The sequence below is a fragment of the Sitophilus oryzae genome, unplaced genomic scaffold (assembly GCF_002938485.1).
Source record: "Sitophilus oryzae breed Bouriz unplaced genomic scaffold, Soryzae_2.0 scaffold_1496_pilon_pilon, whole genome shotgun sequence".
NCBI classification, from domain to species: domain Eukaryota; kingdom Metazoa; phylum Arthropoda; class Insecta; order Coleoptera; family Curculionidae; genus Sitophilus; species Sitophilus oryzae.
This window is the reverse complement of record NW_022146165.1, coordinates 296708-319985: the sequence shown is the minus strand read 5'-3', so window position 1 is coordinate 319985 and position 23278 is coordinate 296708. Positions and strand designations below refer to the sequence as shown.

Sequence of the window (23278 nt, the reverse complement as noted above, 5' to 3'; positions counted from 1 at the left end):
CTACCTACCTAAAAAATGAAAAAAATTAATTGTATTAATTTCTTATGTTAAGAGAGGTTCGAAATATTTTTGACACTACTACTTCTACTTTTTTCTTAATAAGATGATAAATATAACTACTTACTTTTATTTTACCGAGTGTCTTTAACATATCTATCAGAGAAAGGGGGCACCAATACATATAGAAAATAGATGATACTGGCTCCGGCAGCAAATAAAATAACAAATAGTATAACCTAAAATTATAAGTAACAAAATATAAATACCTATATGGAACAAAGGAATTTGTTCCCTATCCATATTCATAAGTCAATAAAATGTAGAGTTTAGAAAAAAAGGTAAATCACCAAAAGAAAAATTAACAAACATGACGAATTGTCATGATGTTGTCATCTTGGTTGTCATGATGATGAAAACAAAAGGCGATTGTTTGATTGTTCTAATTTCTATTTAGAAATTACGTTTTATGTGGCTGCTTCTTTCTCTCTTGTTATATTAGAATGAGATAGTGGGCCCAATAGACGCAATGCGCAGATCGACATAAATAGAATGAAATTTTGCATTCTGAGTTGCGCTACGGGAACGTTGTCCCTCTCTTTGCCATTTAATTTGCCAGTCTCTTTTTATTTGTTTGTCTATGGTCGCGATCCAAAATATTGCATATTTTGACGGACTTTTCCAAGGACTGTATATATTCTAAAGGACTGTTCGATCGCGTCAAATTGCCGCTGTCGTAGTCGCCGTGGAATGCTACGTCACGCGCTGACCAGCGCTCCACAGTGCAGCGGATGGTTATTCTAGCGGGACAAAATCTCAAGAGCAATGTTTGGGACTTAAAATCTAAGAACCGTAGCAAATGGTCTAATATATAGCAACAATATGGTTAAATTTATTTATTTATTAACAACTTAATTTATTAATAAATAAATACAAGAACTATGATATTATTCGTACATGACACACAAAAACCGTATTGTAAACTATTGCCAAATACATAAAATTATGATATCAAAAAACTCTTTAGCAGTTTTTTTTTAATTAATTTGTAATCTTGTGACACCCTCTATAATTTATTTTAAAAAATATATTTTATTTTGAAAATAATAAATAAGATAGATATTTTAATTTTAATTTTAACACTCGGTAATTGTAAATTCATATATAGTAAGTATCTAAGACAATTTTTTAAACTCAGTGCCTTTTGATGGAGTTGTTTTGTTTTTATACTATCCGATTGAAATTAATCTTTTTGGGCATTCAAACCTGTTAAGCTTGAACTCCCTGTGACTGTGACTACCTGTGTTGGTAGCTATTGGTAACTCAAAAGATCTACATCATTCAATATATCGATATTTGAAAAAAAAGTGAAAGTTTGATATCTGCAGAACAAAGGCCCGAAGGATTTTAACAAATAATATACGTACAGTAGAAAAGTACATATCTTTGGCAATCTTCAACATAATTTGGCTTTCTAATAAAATGTATAAGCACTTGTAAATATTTTGTTTTCGTATGATCTCTGCCTTGCTGAGCAGAAAACGACCAAATTTGGTTGATAAAAATGTATCGAAATACAAAGAATATTCATGCATTTTTGTATCAATTGGAATGTCTACTATTTATTTTTATCAGTACACATTTTTTGGCTTATTTCTAACCAAACGCTTTTGTCCCGTTAAATTTATCTTCCAACGCACTGTGCGCTCTTCCGTCAAATGCAAAAATAACTCACTGTCTAAAATCTTTAGCGCCAACTTCAACTCGGTCAGTAGATGACGTAAAAAAACTGACAGTGCAGGAAGATAGGAATCGAACTATCCTTATCTCTATAGTATCCTTGGGACGTTCCAATCTAAATTTATTTCCTTTATATGTGCCTTGTATGTAATTATATATCGAGAAACTATGGTTACGCTCGTTGAATTTGACACTTCGTGTCAGTTTAATAATATATTTTCGTGCCTTTGTGCTTAGGCGTAAAAGTGCTTTACTTTTATGCCTAGGCGTTAAAATGATTTTTTTATATTGTCAATCACGTCACAAAAATTAATACTTTTGTGACGTTTCAAAAAAAAATATTTTATATGAGGATTACATACTAAAAAACAATTATGGGAAGTGAAATATACAATATCGAATGAACAAACAGCAGCTCAAATTGTGATTGGAAAATAGCTACTTTCTATAGTATTTTCCTAAATTTGAAAAGTAACTTTTTTAAATTTATTGACTTGATAGTAATTTATGTAATATCCATATTTAATAAAATGGTTTATGCAATTGTAGAATCAGGGAAACCCGAAAAATATGTTAACACGAGACAAAACAATCCTGACGCCAATAAACTGATGACGCAATTTCTTTCAAAATATGGCTACTTAGACGACAACGTAAGGAAGGACTTTGAGAAATGCGCACAAGCGTTCATCACGAAGATGCTAAGTGAGGTGGATTTAAAACCAGTCGACGAACTGGCGGAAATGGCTCAGAAATACTACAATTTATACAACACACGCATTAATTCTTATCCCGTTTACCAAGACCTCAATGCGGAAGTGCGGACTGATTTAGAAGATTACTTTGAAAAGTATGCCATGATCAGCCTGTATACGTAAGTATTATTAAGTTTAAGACATTTCATTTATAGTTCAAATCAAATAAACTTTTAGTGACGTGATTAAGCTTGACCGGCACAGCGTTGCCAATTTTTACATATTTTCTTTTGATCAAAATATTTTAGGAAACAAAAATAAATTAATTATAAACATACATGTAAACATTATTAGTCGTTATTTATAGCAACAAAACTCATCTTTTTAGCAACACCATAGGGACATAAAGGCCATTACTACCGCTTTCTCGTTCAAAATATTCTAATAAAGCTGCGATGAGTTTTTTACAGCTATTAAGCTGCCTTGTACACTTCGCATTAAAAGAGGTTCTAAAAAGAGCAATGTTCGACTGCAAGGTCTGCTAGTAAACATTTTATACTTAAAGTATCACAACACTATTTAAACCAAAAACTCATACAAAACTAAAGTGTCAAAACGAATGACAATGTCAGGAAATAAATAAATAAATGGAACAACTTGGTTGGCAACAATGAATTTAAAAATTGCGGCCTCGATTATGCAACTAAAAGTTTTTGGTATTAAATATAGAATATTTTCTAATAGCGATTTTGCATGAGATAATTTACTAGAGAAATTATTTCGATCACACATTGTTGTTGTCTTCTCGAAATTCTGATTTCGAAAGCATTCTAAATACAAAATTCCGAATGGACTTACTTTACTTTTTCGTATCCGGATTATATTATAGTTTATTAACCCAATAATGGGCTACGTCCAATGCTTCCCGTTTAGTCAGCCACAGGTCATCGAGGGCACATCTGTGGCGGCACGCAGGACATTGAAGAAGATGTTCCATGTCCTGAAAGGCGCCGCAGTCGCATTTGTCGCCATTTCTGTCCAGCAAACCCCATTTGATCAAATTGGATTTTACTGGGGCCAGCCCAGTTCTGATTCGGTTGAGCATTCTCCAGGTTTTCCAGTCGCTAGAAACACCATTTGGTGGGTCCTCTCTAAGGGGTAGTGGGAGGGAGGTTCATCCAGGGGGTGGCTTAGGAAACGGCGTCTTGATATAAGTCTACCTGTGCCGCACTCTTGGCCAAAAATTGAGTGACGAGCATCAAAGGTTTGTTTTAACTTCTCAGTATGTTCATGAGCTTTTCTGCGTAAATCGGGGCTTGTAAAACCTGCGGCCTTGTAAAGGTTTTCTAAGGGGGTGGGTTTCATACAACCTGTCACTATTCTGCATGTTTCATTCAGACTGATGTTCACCTTTTTTGCATGGACAGATCTACACCACACTGGGCAGGCATATTCTGCAGTTGAAAAACACAGAGCTTGAGCAGAAGTTCTGACCACGGTAGGTTTGGCTTTCCATTTACTATTGGTCAGCTTCCTTATAAGGGAATTTCATGCTTCTACTTCTTTGCGTGTTTTTTCGCAGTGATATTTGTAAGTCAATGTTCTGTCCAGCACGACGCCAAGATAGGTAGGCTTATCTGTGTGTTCTAGTAGTGTCCCGTCCCATGTAACATTAAGTCTGCGGGTCGCCTGTCTCGAATTAAGGTGGAATGCACTCACTTTAGTTTTGGTGGGGTTGGGTTTTAAATAATTCTTTTTGTAATAGGTTGACATTGTTTTTAGGGCGCTTTCTAGTTCCTCCTCGATATCTTCGAACCCTTTGCCTTCAACTGTTATTGCTAGGTCATCTGCATATGCAAAGGTTCTAGTGTTATCTGGAATAGGTTGGTCATTTGTATATATGTTGAAAAGAATTGGTGCCAGCACGCTCCCTTGTGCCAACCCATTCTTCTGGTTTCGCCATCGACTCTTTTTGCCCTCGAGCGTCACGAAAACTGCCTGTTTTGGAGCAAGGATTCGAGTATCTTGACTAGGTGGTAATCTTTCAAGGTCTCATTGGCTTTATGCAGTAATATCATGTGGTTTACCGTGTCATAGGCGGAACTTAGGTCGACTAGGGCCAGCCCTGTAATGTATTTATTCTCAAAACCCTCCTCGATATGTTCTGTCAATGCGAGGATTTGACTGGTGCAGGACTTTCCAGGTCTGAATCCTGCCTGTTGTGGAATCAGCTTTGAATCGACGGTCTTCTCTATTCTGTAGAGGATTAGTCTTTCGTAGAGCTTAAACAGATGGCAAAGGAGGGATGTGGGTCGGTAGCTTTTCGGAGACTCTGGATCTTTTCCGGGCTACTACTTTTGACTTCCGCCACAGTTTTGGAATTTGAAAGGTTTCGCGACATACGTTGAAAAGTTTCAGTATCCATTTTTTGGTTCCAGGACCGAAATTTTTGATCTGTTCCACGCATATATCGTCAATCCCAGCGGCTTTTCCATTCTTCATGGTATTTATACCATTGTTCAACTCTTTCACGATAAATGATTTCTGAAAGTTGGTGTTTTCAGTTGGTATTAGGCGTTTGATTTTGGTTTTCTGGCGTTTGGAGTTGAATTTGTCATTTAGAAGGAGTTGGTTTGCCACTTGATTGGGTGTTACATTGGCAGGGGCCTTGCTTAGTTTTGGGTCACCATCCAGTTTCTTTATTAGATTCCAAGCTATTTTACTACTATGAGACATGTCCATTCTATCCAGTGTTTCTATCCATTTCTTCTCACGTGCCTCGCTGAGGGCTGTCATTAAAGCTGTTCCGCAGGTGATGGTTTGATCGCTGAATGTATCTTCCGCAAACAATTGTTCGTACTGCTCCAGGGTGTCCCTTGAGGTATTCGAGAGCCCTGGAATGTAATGTTGTCTGCAGCCCCTAGAAATATATCGTCTGGATATCTTTCGCAGGGACTCAACAAAGATGTGGTAGTTGCTTGGTGTTGGGGCCAAATTGGCTATTTCCTCACCCAGCACTTGTGTGTATTTAGGCCACCTGGCTTTTATAAGGTTGAATCTCCTACGGAAAGGTATTTTGGTTGTTTTGATTGTAGAGTAGACTTGGATTCCGATAGGTCGGTGTTGTGTCTTTGGAATTGCATTATATACATTTTTGCAGCAGGTGTCATGGATGTTCCTACTGACAAAGCAATTATCGGGGTTATAACCTCGCTTTCAAATTTTGCTGTTGAAAGAGCAAGGGAGCTTGGGATCGTGGAGAAGTGAGAGGCTGGTAGCCTCAGCCCATTGCTCCAGCAATTGACCATTGGTGTCTGTTTCGCCATATCCCCAGGTGGTGCTGTAACAGTTAAAATCGCCCACAACAAATTGAGTCTTCTGGTTGTTAAAGTTTCCTGGCATTGAAAGGTCTAGGTTTTGGCCAGGGGGTTTATATACGGAGCTTATCGTGAATGATCTGCTCTCGATAGTTAACACTTCAATGTCGTGGGTTATTTTCTTACTCGTGGATGAGAGCAGCATGTCGGGTCTGGTAAATATTGCGCTCCCGTACCTTCTGTGAGGTGCTTCTATAGCCAGACGCATTCCTTTAATATTGGGTCTGTTTGCTGTTTCATCTCTATGCGTTTCCTGCAGGCATAGTACGTCCCACTTTTCTGATTGGCATAGTTGCGATATTATATCTTCTTTATTCTTGGTGATTCCCTTAATGTTCAGGCTAACGATCGTCAAAGTTGGCTCTGAAAAGGGCCAGCTTTTGTTTTTGGCTTTTGATTGCATTGGTTTCCGGTGGTGGAAGGTTTGGCCGTTGTCCACTTGGACAACGTTTTCAGGGAGCGCCGGCATTTTAGTTTTCTTTGTTTAACATATGTGTAAAATGCACGCGTGGAGGCACCTTCCTTGCTCCCCTCCGAATGGAAAATTACTGTACCTATGTGTATAGGTCTCAAATTCTATGGATTACACAGATATGCGAAATATCGTTTCTGAATAATTTCGAATGCAGTAAATGAATACAGTCACCTCCCGTCTTGAAGTTTTTCTGTTTTCAACGTTTTTAACATTCCATAACGTGATTCCATATGTCACTCCCTATCTTACCTATAAGCGTAACTGAAAAATCGAAAAAAAAATAGTTATGCTATCTGGGACTTCCCTGAAAGCACAACTTTTATCTCAAGAAGTGCTGTAACTGTGCCTATCACGGTATCATGGCAGCGATAGTATTTGGATCCGATGTAGCGTATAAAAATTTAATTGTAAATTTTTATGATAATAATTTTGGTGATACAGGTACTTTTTATTTTGTTCTCTCTGTATTTATTAAAATGCAGTTACGCCAGTACGTGAGATAGGGGACGATATGTATGTTGCCAGCCTAAAACGTTCGGAAAAGGTTATCAAATATATTTGACATTTCTTGAGTAATTTGAAGTTAACTGTTTATACAGGGTGGCGCACCTCATTCGCCTCGGTTGATTATACGAAAACGGAAAGATGTAGAAACAAAATATTTTATTATTTAAATATGTAACTTTTTTTGGGCCCAAGAATCCAAAAATGGAATAAAATACGGGGTGTTCCATAAGAAAAAATATAACTTTGGTATGGATCTTAGTTCTTAAACGCCCTGTACATTTCAAAATAATTTTAAATTGTCCACATTACCTCCCCACATATACCCATAAAATATGTTGTTTCTACATCTTTCCGTTTTCGTATAATCAACAGAGGCGAATGAGGTGCGCCACCCTGTATAAGAAGAAATAATATATTGTTTCCAAAAAAAATCTAATATGGGTATTTCGTCACTGCAAGAAAATCTACAAAATAAAATAGTTATTTTTTCTAAACACTGTTGCGTTAATCCAACGGAAACTACTTGTCAGCAGTTAGGTTTACAGACAAACAAATTTGTCTAACGAACAAACAAAATGCTTAATGTTTAAATAGTTTTTTTCTTTAAAAATATTTAAATGCAACTATTCGAGAACACTAATTTTTTTTTAAAATAGATACGTCTACAAAAACCGTTGACGTTCTGTTAAAATGACATTATATAGATAATATTATAGATTATATAGGTTTTTGTAGACGTGTCTGTTTAAAAAAAACTAAAATGTTCTCGAATAGTTGCATTTAAATATTTTAAATAGTTTTTTTTATTTTTTGTATTTTTTTGTTCGTTAGGCAAATTTGTTTATTTGTAAACCTAACTGCTGACAAGTAGTTTCCGTTGGATTAACGCCAGCAGTGTTTACAAAAAATAACTATTTTATTTTGTAGATTTTCTTGCAGTGGGCAAATACCCATATATGATTTTTTTGGAGAGATGAATCCGCCACATAGGTATAGATATTTTTATATATTGTGTTCTGACAATATTATCTTGATCTTACTTGACATCAAATTTTTACTTTACACTGCCAATTATGATATACCGAGTGCGTCTCAAAAGTGGCTCACCCCTATAACTTTTTTATTTTTTCAGATAAAAAAACGAGATTTGGTAAAAAAGTATATGACATAAATCAGGATTGATTGACGTATTCAATTGTTTTCGGTCACTTCCTGTTTTACCGGAAATGACCGAAACTCGGTATTTCTTTACTTCATTTGATAGAAAATGATATTCTAAATAGAATGACATTATCATATGTCAACTTTTGACATTTGCGCATATGGTTTATTTGAAATTATAACATGCGGTTCATGACGAAAAGTTGACTCAAATACCAAGTGTGTGGTATCAAATTATTCATAAAAAATGTTTTTTTCAAATATGCTAATGAGCCACCCTCATTCTATTTGAAAAAATTGAGATATGATTAAAAATACGATTTGGGCATCTTTTAACCGGTCAGGACAAGACGTTAAAATCATTAGACTATCAAATCTATTTTTCCAAGGCTCCTTGATTAAATAACAGTGTTTTTAACATAGTCATGGCACTCTAGATTGAAATTTAAAATACGATTTTTTATTAAGTGAAAATTTCAAAAATTGACATATGATATGTCATTATATTCAGCATGTAATTTTCTATCAAATAAAGTAAAAAAATACCGAGGGAGCCATTTAAAAATCAAAAGTTGTAGTCATTTCCGGTGAAACAGGAAGTGACCAAAAACAATTGAATACGTCAATCAATCCTAATTTATGTCATATACTAACACACCAAATCTCGTTTTTTTATCTGAAAAAATAAAAAAGTTATAGGAGTGAGCCACTATTGAGACGCACCCAGTATATGATCAAATTAATTTGACACATACATACATTGTCAGGTGTAAAAAGATTAAATTAAATTGCGATGCCGTATTTTGAGGATTAATTATTTGCCAGGTTTATTTTTTTGTTATAGATTTAAAGAATTTAAACTAAAACTGATAGTTTAAAATAATTTATATATAATATTATATTTGTATTATAAAAAGTATCTGATTTAAAAATATAATATCTGTTTAAAAATACTATTACAGTTTTGTGATTAGAGGTTCAAAATATTGCTAATAAGGAAGGCATATGATTTTTATTAGATATATATATTATTACTTCCCTTTTCTTCAAGGCTAGTAGAAATATTATTTAATTACTACAGTGTTGTCAAAGTACCTTTTTTCAAATGAGAATTAATCTAATGATAAATTTAAAGTGAGCAGTTATTTAAATTCTTTATAATGTTTTTAGGCTGTGCAATAGTGGTGGTATTTAATATACCGGGTGCGTCTCAAAAGTGGCTCACCCCTATAACTTCTTTATTTTTTCAGATAAAAAAACGAGATTTGGTATGTTAGTATATGATATAAATTAGGATTGATTGACGTATTCAATTGATCACTTCCTGAGACTTTAACTTAAAGCTTTCAAATTTAAATATATTTTTTTGCTAGACTAGTCACTAAAGTAAAGTGGTAGCATCAGATAAACAACTATAAAGTAAAAAATTGTTTAATCAAAAACAAACAGAAAACAAAACAAAACATAAAGAAACAAAAATTCGTAGCTGTAAAATAAACTAAAAAAAATTACATTAAAAAAAACTTAAAAAAAACTAACAAACGGCACCATCGACATCGACACCGAGACCGGTGTTGATCTCAACACCGGTGTTGTAGATGAACACCGTTGTTGAGATAAACACCAGTGTCGGTGTTAACACCGGTATACCGACTGAAACACCGGTGGTCATCAACATCTAACACCAGTGTTCAAATCTCAACACCGAACAGGTCTACTTCCTGTTTCACCGGAAATGACTACAACTTTTGAGTTTTAAATGACACCCTTGGTATGTTTCTATTTTATTTGATAGAAAATGACACCCTGAGTAGAATGACTTGTTATACGTCAATTTTTGTCATTTTCGCATATGGTTTATTTGAAATTGTAACGTGCAGTTCATAACGACAATTTGATTGGAAATACCAAGTGTGTGATACCAAATTATTTAAAAAAAAATGTTTTTTCCAAATATGCTAATGAGCCACTCTTGTTCCATTTGAAAAAATTGAGATATGATTAAAAATTAATACGATTTGGACATATTTTAACCGGCCAGGACATGACACGAGAAACTTCAGATGATCAAATCTATTTTTCCAAGGCTCCTTGATGAAAAATTAGTGTTTTTAACACAGCCATGGCACTCTAGATTGAAATTTAAAATACGCTTTATTCTTTAGCGAAAATGTCAAAAGTTGACATATGATATGTCATTCTATTCAGATCGTCATTTTCTATCGAATAAAGTAAAACTGCCATTAGATGGTGCCTAGGGTGCAAATATGCATACCAAATCTCGTTCTTTATCTGAAAAATAAAAAAGTTATAGGAGTGAGCCACTTTTGAGACGCACCCGGTATAGTAATATATAATAATAATAATAATAGCTCCCGTTTAACGCCTTGGGAGTAGCAAGGTACAGCTTGCCATACTACATATATATTGAGTGACATATAGTAATATATCCCTTCGTTTATTGCCTTAGTTTTTGTAGAGAATTTTATTTATTAAGATTTTTAATAATTATTAATTTTGGTAAATATTTTTTAAAATTTTATTACTTTAGGACTATAAAATATTTTCTTTAGTGATGTGTCTACCTGTAATTAGGATCGGGTCATTTTAAGATAAAACCAACTTATATTTTCTGACAATTTGAAGAATATTCACGTTTTCAGTCTAATCTTTCACGTGTTATGTCAAGTGTTTTTAAAATCCTGTACATATTGATTAATAAAAGAAATCTGATTAATTGCAAACAATTAAAGTTAAGTGAATTATCATAAATTATTTCTATTTAACTCGTTTTTGTCTTAAATATGACTAGCCAAAAGATAAAAATTCTTTGTAATTTGTAACAGAACCCAATTGTTTCGACAAATAATGTTATAATTAGAAATATTTTTGGAAATTCTTAGAAACCAATTAATTTTGTGGTAATAATAAAATCAACCTGAAGTATATTAATACATTTACTGGTCATTCTAAAAATCGGTGGTTTGTAGTTTAATTAGTATGACAAAGATAATGTAGTTGACTGACCTTTTGATAGACAGAGATACAAAGGGCAGACATGTGCGATAGGCTTGATGAAATAATGGCAAGGTAGAAATAAAAATAATTAAATTAAGCGGGCATAGCAGTAGATTGTAAAATAATATGCAGATTAGCATTAATAGCAAAATGAGTAGTTAATTGTTAATATATGAATGTTCTTAACTTTGCCCTATCAGAATTCAAAAGGATTTCTTAGTCAGTTTTAAAAATGGTTTAATGAAAAACCGGCAATGCCGCATAAAAGAAGAGTATCCCGCTTTTTGTCTCTATCTAACGTGTTTTTATTTCCATTGGGGTTTTCCATCTTATCATAATCTTTCATGGTAAAACCACTAATTTAGGTTGACTAGCTCTCTACAGGATTGTCCAAATTGTATTCTGGAAACTTCGCCAGCATATTTTGCATATAAAAATATGTAAAAAAGTTCGTATAAATGTTTGTCCTGAAATTCTTAAAGTTTCGGAGATACAGGGTGTAAAATTTCAATTTTATTTCGATTTTTCCAAATAATTTCCGAACTAACATCGATATTTGGATGAAAATAGGCGTCAGGGAGTTTTTTGGCATGACAAATTTGATTTTGATGTCAATATGACTCCTACTTGTAGCGGGCGTCACCTACATATTTTTAAACTTGTTTGAAGAGTAATAACTTTTCGTCCGTACCTGTATAAAACTACGTACGACGTTTTTTTACGTAAAAAGGCTCTCTTGGTAAAAATCGCTACAAATAATGGTTCTCGGGATATTTGGAATCGAGTTTATCAGTACCTGTCATCAATGACATAAACTAAACATGTTGACTAAATAGCTATTAGACCGAAATAATAAATTTAAACTCTTTTTTGTGTTAAAAGTTTAACAGAAACTGTTTTATCATAATTTTTTCGAAGAAAAATTTATGATTAATTTAAAAAAAATATAATGTTCCAAAATTTATCATTTCAGTCAAATGACTATAGTTTGTTCAGGCATCGTTCACCGTCACGTCATATATTGTCGAACTCTCTCAATCCCTTAATAACCAGATGAAAGAGATGGTGACGTCATTAGGGCACTTTGTAAATTAGTGCATATTCTTTATAGTAATTGTCATTATCATTTGATTTGGGGTTATAACTGGGCGCGTTCAGGGACGGTCAGCGACTGAGTGGCTGAGTAAGCGATTTCCCTAAACGGTCTATTCTGACGAACAGCAACAGTCAGCCGCTGTGCAAAATTCTCAGCGGTAAATATTTAGGCTGAGAGAAGTCAGCCTTAATCTATTTCCTTATCTGTGGTCAACTAATGTAAAATAACTAAAAATAACTTTAATTTTCTCAGTTTATTGTTTACTTTTTATGGTTTGTTGAAGTTTGTAGTCAATCGTAGTTAATCGAATCTTTAAATCTTTGAGATATTTGTTGCCAAAAAAGTTACAAAGCAGGAGGTTCGAAATTTAAAAACGTTTGAAAAAGACTTAATAAGAGATCGAAGAATTTAAAGAAATAAAGAAAATTCAACTTGATTTCCATCTCATGTAGAATTTTCTAAATACATTGAAGTTAAGAAAATATACTACTTTCTGAAAAAATCTAAATCAGCATAAATAACTTTTGAATGAAATTATAATATCGTCTGATCGAAAAAGAATTGCGCCTAGTTGGCTTAAAAATAACGATCGATAATATTCCCTATAATAAGTAACAGCAATCTTCACCTCCACATCACCCCTGACGTCGTTTTTTTTATAATAATAGCTCCCATATATAGCGTTTAACGCCTTGGGAGTAGCAAGGTACAGCTTGCTATACTAGAGCCGTTCGGTATACAAGGAAGGTAATGTGGCTAGCACTACGCTTCAACCGCCTATTATTACCTCAGGATTGTGAATCTCATACCCCCTTTACATGCAGCCACTGCCGCTGCTACTCGCGCTGCCCGCTGTCCTGCCCTCAATAATTCCACGGCAGCTGTAGAAGTAAGTGACCGTTTACATGCAGCTACTGCGCCTCGCATTACTATTGCTCTCCATCAGTAACGTAGAAATTGCGGCGGCGGCGACAGCGCTCTGTTTTTTGAGTTTGCAAAATTATATTAATATGTTAAAGAGAAGTGTGATAGAAAAAAAACGCCGACGTATTTGTGCACACTTTAGCATACGCAAAGTAGCACTTTCCTGCATACTACGCGGTAAAATATTTTTCCCGGACACTGATTTTGAAGCAGAATTACCATATTATAAATTACTAGATGATTAGCCTTTCAAATCGTATCAAAAAGTATGTTCATATATGAAAGTAATTTGTACTTAAAAAAATCAAAAAACGTGGATGGCATGCAGTTGACAAAGTATGCATTAGTGGTTTCCCTAAGTAACTATCTGAACAATAATTTCGCACCCCAAATAACATGAATATTTTGTGCTGTTGTATAGGAAAAATAGTAGGTAATTACACAACAACTAACACTCGCGGCGCCGGAGGTTCGACAGCGGCAGCATGTAAACAGACGTTGCCACTCGTGCTGCCGTTCCTTTGATGTCCCTTCAAAATACCGCCACTGAAGGGAGCGTACGGCAGCAGCAATGACATGAGCAATGGCAGGGCGAGCGACGTGTTTACATGCTCGCGCTGCCCACTTCCCTGGCCAATGCCATGCTTACTGCCGCGGAAGTGGGCTGCATGTAAAGGGGGTATCAAGTACTCATTTAAGGCTGAGTCGACCTAGGTACCCAAACTATTTTTATTTTAATAAAAATAGTCTAGTTTTTATTTTAATAAAAATAGTCGGCTGATGAAATGCCGGGTGTGGGAATCGAACCCACACCTTGAGATTGGTAGACGAGAGCCTGTACCTCTACGCCACCGGGCACCAGGTTTTTTTTATTGTAGGGTATTTATACCTTCAGTAATTTTATTTGTACCATAACATCGAAAAAAAAATGCGTAAAAGGTGACTTGGTCGAACTGCCAGTTCCTGTTATTTTAAGTTTTGTTTTGTTTGGTGTATATGTAAAATGATTTTTATAAACTGTTATTTTTTAGAAATTTAATGTTTAATACTGTATTGTCCGTAGACTTAAAATAAAATATAGACTGAGCATCTCATTCATAAATAGCTGGAACATGCGGTCAGACACTGTCTTGTTATTGTTGTGTTATTGTTTTAGGTTATAACGAGTGCGACACGAGCGATAGATAGGTTGTCTCTGTCATAACGGTCGTTCCCTGACGACTCTGCCGAAAAACACAACACTGTCTTTCGTTTCTCAAGTACACCTGAACTCTCCGTATCATAGCCGGGTAATTTTTTTTATTTTAATGAAGCTATAATTAAATTATTAAAAATATATCGTATTTAAACTTTTTAAATTTTATTAAGATTTAGGACAGTTTTTTAAATAAAAGTTTAGAAAAAACAATTTAGAGTCAAAAAGGATAAAAATAATAAAATACACGTTATACAAGAAATTTTATAATCGAAATTAGGTAATTTTGAAATTAATAATAAATTATTAATTTTAGTCAAACATTTACAACCCCAATATTAATCAAAACAGGATCTATTCCACAGATATAATAGAATCGGCGACAGGGAGAGAAAAAAAATATGATTGTTGTAATTTTTTTCTGGTTAAGTGATGTCTTATTATGTAAATTAGAGAAAACATAAATCTGTTCCATTAAAGCAAGGAAGGTGATAGGAAGTGGATAAAATAAAAACTACATTTATTTAACTCGGTACTGTCTTTATTATACCGGGTGCGTCTCAAAAGTGGCTCATCATCCTATAATTTTTTATATTTTAAATAAAAAACAAGATTTAGTATGTTAGTATATGAAATAAATTAGGATTGATTGACGCATTCAATTGTTTTTGGTCACTTCCTGTTTCACCGGAAATGACTATAACTTTTAATTTTTAAACGGCACCCTCGGTATATTTCTACTTTATACGATAGAAAATGACACTCTGAATAGAATGACATATCATATGTCAACTTTTGACATTTTCGCATATGGTTTAATTGTAATTGTAACACGCGGTTCATAACGACAATTTGACTCGAAATACCAAGTGTGGTGGTATCAATATATTCATAAAAAATGCCTTTTCCAAATATGCTAATGAGTCACCCTTGTTCCATTTGAAAAAATTGACATTTGTATGATTAAAAATACGATTTGTACATCTTTTAACCGGCCTAGACAAGACACGAAACCTATTAGACGATCAAAACTATTTTTCCAAGGCTCCTTGATTAAAACTTAGTGGATTGAAAAAACTGGATTGAAATTTAAAATAGGATATGTTTTTAAGCGACAATGTCAAAAGTTGACATATGATATGTCATTCTATTCAGAGTGTCATTTTTTATCGAATAAAGTAGCAATATACCGAAGTTGCCTTTAAAAATCAAAAGATGTAATCATTTCCGGTGAAACAGGAAGAGGCCAAAAACAATTGAATACGTCAATAAATCCTAATTTATGTCATATACCTACTAACATACAAATCTGTTTTTTTTTATCTGAAAAAATAAAAAAGTTATAGGGTTGAGCCACTTTTGAGACGACCCGGTATATTAAAAAATATTGTTTCATAATGTAATATCATTTTAAAATTCTTGTATGTTATTTTAGATTCTGAAGATAATTTTAGAATAAACCGGAATATATTTTTAATAAAAACATTATTAATTATTAACAGGGTTATAATTATGATTTTGTTACAATGTAAGTAAGCAAATAATGTAATGTAAAATAAAATTTTGAAAAAATTCAGATTTTACATTTTACTAAAATATTATCTAAATAAGCGCCTTTCAACAACAACGCCACTGACTGCCAATGGGTAAATTGAGAGTTGCCTACCGGTCAAAAGTCGCTTCAAGACTTAAATGGATTATTTAAGTCAAATTTCTTGCAAATTTGGCACTGGCGAACCATATTTTATAGTTTTTGAACAGAAAAAGTCAATAAAATAAACACTTAAGGACTACAAGCTAAGAAAATGCGTTAATACAGCCGGGGAGATAGCGGCAACAAAGCTTTACCGCACACGTGCGACACGTACTACAAGGTAATAAATGAATGAATAGGCTCCCTCGCCTCTAATCGGTGTTGTCATATTGTAAAGAACTTATCCTTATTAAACAGTATCCGACTTATAATTTAGTAGTATAAGGACTATTTAATACATCTATGGAATATTAAAACCTACTTTATTAAACTGTAGTATTAATATCTCAATATATGTGTATAACAAGAAAAAAAATATTGATAATATTAAAGACGTGACAACATAGGCTGGATGAGGAAGGCTCGGTCGACTGTACCCAGAAGTAAACATGTGTACAAAAAAGGTTGTTTGTCCGCGTTGAGATGTAAATAGTGTAGTCTATATTTTATTTTAAGTCTATGGTATTGTCAAATAATATATTTTCAATTTTTAAATGATCAGCCAGTAATAATAATTTTTTTTTCAAAATAATTTTTATTCCAAAGACTAAAGATCGATTATAGACCGATTTGACGAAGTCGATTTATTTATATTTCTCTCAAATTTTTATAGTAGACAGAGAGCGCATGAGACAGCTACGGTTTCTTGTTCTTTCTGCTGCTTAGTGCCGTTTAGGGAATATCGTAAGCTGCTGGTCAGCGAAATTCTACGCTGTGTTCCCTGAACGCGCCCATTTTATTGACGGACATCGACCAGTATGAAAATATCCTTTCAGAAAACGCCATTGTCATTTGATTTGGGGTTATAATTTTATTGACGGACATTGATCAATGTCAAAATTAAAAAACATATAAACATAAATGTGAACTGATCTCAGACACACCCTGAAACTCATATTTGACAAATAATGATGACGTAATGGCGAACGATGCCTGAACAAACAGTATCTACCTACTCAACATGTTTATTTTTTGTCAATAATGACATGTATTAACAATTTCCATTTTAAATATCTTGAGAACGGTTGTTCGTAGGGATTTTTAACAAGAGACTTTTTTTACGTAAAAAATGACGGATATGTATAATTTTTCACTCATTAGTTTTATACAGTTACGGCCGAAAAGTTATTATTCTTCAAAACAGTTAAAACACATGTAGGGGGCGCCCCCTACACGTAGGAGTCATATTGTCATCGAAATCAAATTTCTCATACCATAAAACACCCAGACTCAAATTTTTATCCGACCGAATTATGAACTATAGTTCAGAAATTATTTGGAAAAAAATTAAATAACAATAAAACTTACTGTATCTCCGAAACGAAGCATTTTAGGACATAAATTTATATGAACTTTTTTACTTATTTTTATCTGCAGAATATACTGCCGAAGCTTCCCGAATACAATTCGGACCACCATGCATACTAAAATAAAAACACATATTAATATAATAAATAATTAATCTATGATATTTTTTCATAGATCGCTTTTTTGTCCTGCATTCACCAACGACGAAGAAAAGGACCTATCCATTCAAGACAGAATAAGAAAACTAACATGGATAAATGCTCATCATCTTGATTGTAGTATAAGTGAAACGAGTCTGGAAGTTAGAGATTTAGTTTATACGGCGATCAACGATTTGCTGGGTATGGACTCCGTGAAATCAACTCAAGAAAAATTACAATGTGTGGTCAAATGTTGTAGAAGCGTTGTCGAAGTATTGCAACATTGTCAGGGTAATTATGAAGCTTCTATCTCTACCGAGTGTGTCTCAAAGGTGGCTCACCCCCTGTAACTTTTTTATTTTTTCAGATAAAAAAACGAGATTAGGTATGATAGTATATGACATAAATTAGGATTGATTAACTTATTCATTTGTTTTTAGTCACTTCCTGTTTCACCGGAAATGACTACAACTTTTGATTTTTAAATGGCACCCTCGGTATTTTTTTACTTTATTCGATAGAAAAGACATTCTGAATAGAATGACATATCATATGGCAACTTTTTTGGCACTCTCGCTTAATAAAAAAATGTATTTTAAAATTCAATCTAGAGTGCCATGGCTATGTTAAACACACTAATTCTTAATCAAGGAGCCCTGGAAAAATAGATTTGATCGTCTAATGTTTTGGTTTGGTTTGTAAAGTAGGTATCCGGGCTAGTTAGAAAATACCCATATCGTATTTTTAATCATATCATAATTTTGTCAAATGGAACGAAAGTGGCTCATTAGCATATTTGGAAAAAGCATTTTTTTTACAAATAATTTGATACCACACACTTGGTATTTTGAGTCAAATTTTTGTTACGAACCGCAAGTTATAATTTCAAATAAACCATATGCGAAAATATCAAAAGTTGACATATGATATATGATATGCCATTCTATTCAGAGTGTTATTTTCTATCGAATAAAATAAAAAAATTACTAGGGTGCTATTTAAAAATCAAAAGTTGTAGTCATTTCCGGTGAAACAGGAAGTGACCGAAAACAAGTGAATACGTCAATCAATCCTAATTTATGTCCTATATTAACATACCAAATCTCGTTTTTTAACTGAAAAAATAAAAAAGTTATAGGGGGTGAGCCACTTTTGAGACGCACCCGGTATATTGTTTTTACATAGGAAACTTTAATACAATAGATTTATTTTTGCTACAAAAATATCTAGGAGATACTCATCAAAATTGTATACTTGAAAAATAAGCTTACCTAATTAAAATGTACTTTATACAGTAGATTATTTTTATCATTTTTAAAAGTATTTAAAATAATCTTAAACTCGTTAATTTTGGCTCTTATTCTGAATGGGTCCTTAAATACAATAATTATTAAATTTTTGAACTTTGTATGAGTCAGTCAGCGAATTAATTTTGCAGAAATTTTCTTTTTTTTACGTTGCATGAAATGTTCCAGAATCATTTTAAATGTCTCACCCAACTAAAAAAATCAAGATGGCATCGTACCTGTCAAAATTGACGTTTTAAAAAATTTTCAAATAAAAAATCGGCATCTTAGCGAAAATTTTCATTAAAGAATCTTTCTACTATGTTTAAATAGGAACCAGGAAAATTGTAAATTGAGTGAGACACTTAAAATGATGTCCCTGTACATAAAATTTTCTAAATGATTTCTAACTGATCTCAGCCTAAAACTTTTTTTTGACATTTGACATATGAAGGGGAAAAAGCAGGTAGGTCAATATCTCTCCAAACTGAGAAAAGCACGATTCAATATTCAAAACGTTGCAAAAATAGAGTACAGGAATTTATAAAATAGTGTAATAGAGGTTTGTTAGAAGTTGGTTAAGGTATTTTTTTATTAGATAAAATTTGTAACGGACAAACATCAACAATGAGTTGTTTCCTTTTTTGCTTGGCTTACCTGCTGATTTTCCTTTATAGTATAATTTTGATTGTATATATCTTCTGGCTAGGTTGATTTTTTCCCAGTTTTGTGATTTATAAAGATGCTTACACTCACTCTGAACCAAATGCAAAGAATTTTTAAATATAGCAAAAAAATTGACTTACTTTCTTTTTTTCCCTGGTCTTTCATATGATGATGACGTAACGTTGGAAGATCGTTGAACAGTTTTTACATTACATTGTGATTTAATAGAACACTATACTATTGCAAATTATTTTTCAGGTGGACCAGTAAGTGCTGATGAATTTTTACCTGCTCTTATATTTGTTGTGTTGAAAGCCAATCCTGCCCGATTAAAAAGTAACATTTTATATGTTACAAGATTCTGCAAAGATTCCAGGTTAATGCAAGGGGAGGCAGGATACTATTTTACAAACTTAGTAAGTCAATACGCTTAACTTTTTTGCATTATTTCACTTTTGGATATTCAATATACATAAATACTATGAAACTCTAAAGTCTGTCTAACGAGAAAATGCAGGACAATGACAGTACTTGTATTTATTTTAATTCATAGGAAGATAATATTTTCTGTCTTTTTGGATGTTGTAGAAATCTTCCCTGATTCGTTGGACAGGCTATACTTTTACAGAAGTTTTTTTATGTATAAAGCTTACTTTTATTTATTTTTTACAGTGTTGTGCAGTTTCCTTTATAGAAAACTTAACAGCTGAATCTTTAAATATGCCGGAACAGGAATTTCAGGCTTACATGTCCGGGGATGTCACTACAGTTAGTGCTTGGGAATCCGCTTTAGTTGCTTGTGAAGGTACATCTTTGTTTTTTTAAATGCAATTCATTATTTTTTGTATTTTTAAATGCATTAATTTATTTAAAAAAAAACTCAACATTTAAGTGAGTATGCAGTCAATAATCACCACACAGGCTAATAAAACTACTTTTTCAAATTTGTCAAATTGTGACTGAGTCACTGTTTGATCGAGCTCAAAACAACAATGTAGAAATTAGTTTAGTAAATTTTATTTTTTTTTGTTTTGTGTTGAAAAGAAAAGTAATGTCGTTGAATATGTATTTTAATATTTTATAAAGGAAATGTCCTTGTATTCCAATGTCATATGATGCTAGTTTTAAGGCCTTTTTGTGCAGAGGATGTTTTTTTAGCTAATTGATTCAGTCAAACTGTCCTGATGATGGGAATAAAATTCTCGAAAGCTTGACACATTTGAAAAGTAGTTTTATTAGCCTGTGTGGTGATTATTGACTGCATCCTCACTTCAATTTTGAGTGTTTTCTTAACTTAGTCAGTCACGAACCTGCTTTTTTTTAAATTCATTTCATGTTTTGTTATAGGGATGCATCAATTATGTGAACATTTAGCTCTTTTAAAAAATCTAAAAGAAAGAAATAGTTCAATTCAAGAGGAGAAGAAAAGATTGGCAGAAGAAATGAAAAATATTAAGGTTAGTTCTTGGTAACATTTTAGCTCAAATTAGCGCACCTCAATCGCGCCTTGGTTAATTATACAAGAGCGTAAAAATGTAGAAACAAAATATTTTATAGGTATATGTGGGAAGACAATGTGCATAATTTAAAATTATTTTCAAAATGTACATGGTGTGTCAGAACTAAGATCCATATCAAAGTTATAATATAATAGTTTTTTTCTTATGGATCGTATTTTATTTCATTTTTGAATCCTTGGAAAGTTTTTGAGATATTTAAAGAGATTTAAATATACATTAATTTTTTAATAAAGAATACAGGGTGTTGCATTTGAAATAACGAAGTGAATATGAAATACCGGTTGTTTCATAAGAAAAAATATAACTGTGGTATAGTTTTTAGTTCTAAAACATCCTGTATATTTCAAAATAATTTTCAATTGTGCACATTGCCTCACCACATATACCTATAAAACATTTTGTTTCTACATCTTTCTGTTTTCGTATAATCAACCCGGGCGAATGAGGTGCGCCACCCTGTATAGTGTATAGCGTAAACCACCGTTCTGAGAAAAAAAACAGCTTTATATCAGGATTCCTATTTTAGACTTTCACCTCAACTTTTTTCACAAAATATATGGGAATGGTAGCGCACTTTGTAAAAATATCTTCATAGCTGTATCAAATATATTTTTACACTAAAGTTGTATTTTTATACAAAAAATACCATATAATATGCACCCACCAGCTACACCCCCACCCTTTTAATATTTTTGATTGTTAAACTCGTAATGAATTTAATAATATAAACTAAAGTGAATTGCAAAATACTGATTTAGACTTCCAGTCGACAGTAATAACATTTATATTTTGAACAAAAATGGATGGACTATTTTGAAATTATTTTCAAATAAACTATTTAGAAAGGAGAGGAGAAAAAATTTCAGTCAATTCCGATCCGATATGACGTCATAAGACGTATTATGTCTATTTAAATAATTTTATTTGCATTTATTAATGCAAAATTACTATGTTAATATTGATAATTAAAATAAAAATATAATACAGGGTGGTCCGAACTGTATTTCGGAAACTTCGGGGGCATATTTTGCAGATAAAAATAAGTAAAACAGTTCGTATAAATATATGTCCTAAAATGCTTAGTTTCGGAGATACAGGGTGTAGAAGTTTCATTTAGATTTCGATTTTTTCCAAATAAATTCTGAAGTAACGTCAATATTTGGATGAAAATTTGGTATCTGGGAGTTTTTTGACATGATAAATATTTAATTTTGATGTCAATATGACTCCTACTTGCAGAGGGCGCCACATTTTCTTAACTTTAAGACTTTTTAACTTAAGACACATAACTTTTCGTCCGTACCTGTATAAAACTACTGAGTAAAAAAGTGTACATTTACGACGTTTTTTTTACGAAAAAAAGGTCTCTTGGTAAAAATTGCTACGAGTAATGGTTCTCGAGATATTTGGAATCTGATTTATCAATACCTGTCATCATTTACATAAATTAAACATGTTGACTAAATAGTTATTAGACTGATATAAATTTGAAATATTTTGTGCCAAAAGTTCAACAGAAACTGTTTTATCATTTTTTCCAAGAAAAATTTATAGTTAATTAAAAAAAATAAAAAGTTCCAAAATGTATCATTTCATATAACTATCTACTCAACATGTTTATTTTTTGCCAATAATGACATGTATTGACTATTTTCATTCTAAATATTTTGAGAAAGGTTGTTTGTCGCGATTTTTAGGTTAGGTTAGGTTAGGTTGCTGGGGTTTGGAATCATGTTTGATCTCTCACTCGGAGGCCTTGGGCCCATTGCGATACCCCTGTCTTGTTGTACCAAACCTTCCTCTCATTCTTTCTTTGCGTTAAAGCACTTCCAGCTCTTTGCAAAGTTCCCGATGTCGCTGATGTTGGCTTCTGCTGCTTCCTCTAGTCCCTCCAAAAAACCTTGCCCTAAAGTTTTAAAGCGTTGGTATTCCAGAGCCGGACAGTATCACAACAGAACAGGTGCTCTATGGTTTCTTCTTCCTCTCCGCATTCTCTGCAGTAATCGTCGTTGGAAATTTTCCATCTCACGAGGTGGGACAGTTTCCAGTGACGACACCTACAATTATGCGTACTAGGTTCTTTTTGTGTTCTAGTAGTTGTTTTGTCTTTTTGCTATCTACCAGTGGCCATAGTCTTCGAGGTGTAGCGCAGTCTTCACGGTGTTGCCACGTCTCTTGCTGCGTGGCCTTGATGGCAGTTCCTATAGCTTCCTTCAGCGTGTTGATCGTCACAAGTGGTGGGTCATCTGCCACGGCCTCACCCCTGGCTCCCTCTTTGGCGAGTCCCACCACATTGCTGTGGCCTGGCACCCAGCACAGAGTAGCCCCGATTCGACGCAGCCAGGACAGCGTGCTTCTCGGCATTCCATCACAATTTTCGATCTCACTGATTGCATGGTGATGCTTCTTAAAGCGCCCAA

General features: G+C 33.3%; 1 protein-coding gene across 3 annotated transcripts in view; it reads left to right on the top strand.

The window, feature by feature from the left end:
• LOC115877647 (rab5 GDP/GTP exchange factor) overlaps nucleotides 1-23278 on the top strand; it is a 54088-nt gene that overhangs the window by 27068 nt on the left and 3742 nt on the right. For all 3 annotated transcript variants that reach the window (XM_030893894.1, XM_030893893.1, XM_030893892.1), the window contains 5 exons: nucleotides 2287-2611; nucleotides 17421-17677; nucleotides 19597-19754; nucleotides 20011-20143; nucleotides 20686-20795. In XM_030893894.1, coding sequence (XP_030749754.1) covers nucleotides 2287-2611; nucleotides 17421-17677; nucleotides 19597-19754; nucleotides 20011-20143; nucleotides 20686-20795 — 983 coding nt within the window. The remainder of the gene's footprint in view (nucleotides 1-2286; nucleotides 2612-17420; nucleotides 17678-19596; nucleotides 19755-20010; nucleotides 20144-20685; nucleotides 20796-23278) is intronic.